The sequence below is a fragment of the Limulus polyphemus genome, unplaced genomic scaffold (genome assembly GCF_000517525.1).
Source record: "Limulus polyphemus unplaced genomic scaffold, Limulus_polyphemus-2.1.2 Scaffold6210, whole genome shotgun sequence".
Classification (NCBI taxonomy): Eukaryota; Metazoa; Arthropoda; class Merostomata; order Xiphosura; family Limulidae; genus Limulus; species Limulus polyphemus.
In genome coordinates, this window is record NW_013671820.1 from 4,085 (window position 1) to 7,169 (window position 3,085).

The 3,085-nt window shown below is 35.5% G+C and overlaps 1 protein-coding gene across 2 annotated transcripts in view; it reads right to left on the minus strand.

Moving 5' to 3' along the window:
- Positions 1 to 271: 271 nt before the first annotated feature.
- Positions 272 to 3,085, minus strand: part of LOC106473481 — a 23,408-nt gene continuing 20,594 nt past the window's right edge. For both annotated transcript variants that reach the window (XM_022401905.1, XM_013934164.2), the window contains exons 2-3: positions 1,937 to 2,086; positions 272 to 807 (exon numbers count right to left, since the gene is read on the minus strand). In XM_022401905.1, coding sequence (XP_022257613.1) covers positions 560 to 807; positions 1,937 to 2,086 — 398 coding nt within the window. In that variant the 3' untranslated portion in view covers positions 272 to 559. The remainder of the gene's footprint in view (positions 808 to 1,936; positions 2,087 to 3,085) is intronic.

The window sequence follows — 3,085 nt, forward strand, 5'->3', positions numbered from 1 at the left end:
AAATATACTTAATCAGTAAGTAAAATGAAAATAAAACATTAGCATTGTTGGTGAGTCTTTTAGGCCCTTATTCTATTCTAATATAATAAAATTAAACGAGTAAATATATGAGACAAAGTTGACATGATCACTCACAATAAACAAGTAAATGAGATTCCTTAAGGAAACATTATGGTGTTAATTGGGATTCCTTAAGGAAACATTATGGTGTTAATGTATACCTTTCAAGTAATTTGCATCAACACACCAACTGTTAATTTTTTCGAACTACTATATAACATGTCGTACGATGAAAGAGTTTATCGCCACTTAAACAATGTTCAGTCATAAAGAACGACCAAAGTTATAGGGCACAGAAGATCTATTAGTTCAAAGCAACTCTCATTTAACGCAGAAAAAAACGTTATTATTTGTAAAACTGGTCCACGTCAAGTTCTTCATGGTCTAACCGAAAAAAACTGCAATAACAAGCTGCTTATTCAGACATGTTTTGATGCAACTCGTATCAAGAAGCACCAGTTCTTATGCCCTGTAAAAAAATAAATCATTCGTACACGGTTTAAATTACAGTTCCCATTTTGTTCTGGTTCTGCTCAAGGTTGTAGTTTTGTTGTTCTCTGATAGCCAATCTTTTCTTCGCTAGTCGACTCTCCACTAGAAACAGTACGGAGACAACATACTCCAAAAAGGCTCCAACCACTCCAAGTCCAAAGGACCACGAGAGGTAGTTGTGGTCAGGATCTGGCATCCAATCACGGCCATCCCCGCGAGCACCGAAAGTGATTAAAGCGATGGTACAACAGATTCCTATGAAAACACCAATCAAAAGAAATTAAAAGATCCAAGAACCAATGAGTCGCAAAGACAAATAAAAACTAGCTCTACTCGAGTGAAACCTAACTTACAGAATCGGTAGACAAATAGACGACCATCTTAAAATTTTAAGTGAACAAGCAGTGCTGGAAAATGAACGCATAATATTCTGTACTAAAATATATGTTTGAATTTTATGACAAATATATTATTAAACGGTCATAATCATATACAAAAACTTTGATGTGAAAGTGATTTCAGACAAATGTTTTCCATAAAACCCCGAACTGAATTTTTCCATAACTTCTACATGCATCTAATTTTCAATCATAGCATCTGAAACCAAACTTTGTGCATTATTTATAATAACTTAACACTTCGCCAAAATATGATTATTCTGTCCATACAATAAAGTTTCTGGTAACTGTCCATTAACTGAAATATATATATGCCCATAGAAACATATAACAAACATACATTTGTTTTAAACCATGCGTGGTAAAAAATTGTGCATGTTGACAAAGAAAAGGTATTCTAATAAAATGGTCGTTTTACCTAAGAAATGTGCAATAAATATATTGTTGTAGCCAAATTCTTTCGTTGGCGGGTCTTTTAAATTATCTGGCAAAAATAATTCAACGTTCAGTTCACGTAACGATAATAAATTTCTTTATTTCCTCCTTTACTGTTTCTACAGATTGGAACATTTATACACTGCCGAGAACTTTGTTGTAGGCCTACGTTACAAACGACATTAAATAACGTAAAACAAATCAACTTATGTGTACGTAATAACTAGCAAACTGATGGGTTCACTCTCCATCTTGAAATCACTCTAAACGTTTCACTGAACGTGGTATTCATTATTTAGAACAAAATGTGACGTCAAGTCTTCGAACTAACAATTTAGAACAATATATTCAATTGGAAAATACGTTCTAATTTATTTTTATCAATCAATTCACTCTAAATTCGTTGATAATTATAAGTTAATTAAAATGAAAGCCAGAATGTACGTTAAAACATTTTCTTGTTTGTTATAACTTAGAAACAAAAGTACGAGTATTCGAGAATTTAGCTTTCTGGACTTGAAAACTTAATAGCGACAACATAACAGACATACCTGCAATAAGCATCAACAAACTCAGTAGCTTCATGGCTAAAACTTCTTTTTCTGAAGGGAAACATATCTGTAGAGCCAACAGTAAGGCACAAGCTAGCAACAAAGCAATGAATCCAAACGTGAAGAACACTTGGACTGCAATGAAGAAGGCTGAAAAAAATATGATCTTATCAAAGAAAATGAAATAATCGATGCTCGAAAACTTGAACATTATTATTAACAGTAGTTTTCGTGTATCATAAGGTCATTCTTTATTTAGGGTCAGACTGGACTAGAATTTTACAGGGGGAAAAAGTTGCAAGAAGAGCTCACAAACTTGCGTTAAAAATAACAGAAATGTATGTGTAATTTAATGTTAAAACACTAATCATACATAGTTCATGTGATCAGCAGTTTTAGAAAACAAAAAGGAATCCCACACGAGGGCTATCTGCGCTAGCCGTCCCTAACTTAGCAGTGAAAGACTAAACTAGTCATCACCACCCACCTCCAACTCTTGGGCTACTATTTTTACCAACGAATAGTGGGATTGACCGTAACATTATAACGCCCCCACGGCTGAAAAGGCGAGCATGTTTGGTGTGACAGGGATTCGAACCCGCGACCCTCAGATTGCGAGTCGAGTGCCTTAACCACCTGGCCATGCCAGGCCAATCAAAAAGGAATCCTTTACAAGATAAGAGATAGAGTCTTCAACAGAGATATCAAATGAATCCTTTTCGACACACATCATTATTCGTAGCCCCCCCCTTGGCACAACGGTATGTCTGCGGACTTACAACGCTAGAATCCGGGTTTCGATACCCGTGGTGGGCAGAGCACAGATAGCCCATTGTGTAGCTTTGTGCTTAATTATAACCAAACCAAACCATTATTCGTAGAATTAACATAAGTGTTAATTTACATGTTAATTGGATGTAAATAGACAAATGACTATCCCTCTACTGCGCTGACAGAGCATTAATCCTTTATTTTTTTTTACGCACTTTTCGGGCCACTGGGATTTTTCTCGGTGGGCCAGTTCGCGCCTATCCTTATTATCTAACAAGCCAAAGTCAGCCTACTAAGTCGTAACGATGGAATCAGTGTTTGGATCTGTTTTCTGGAAAAACCAATATTGGGATTTGCAGTCATTTTGTAAAACAGTTA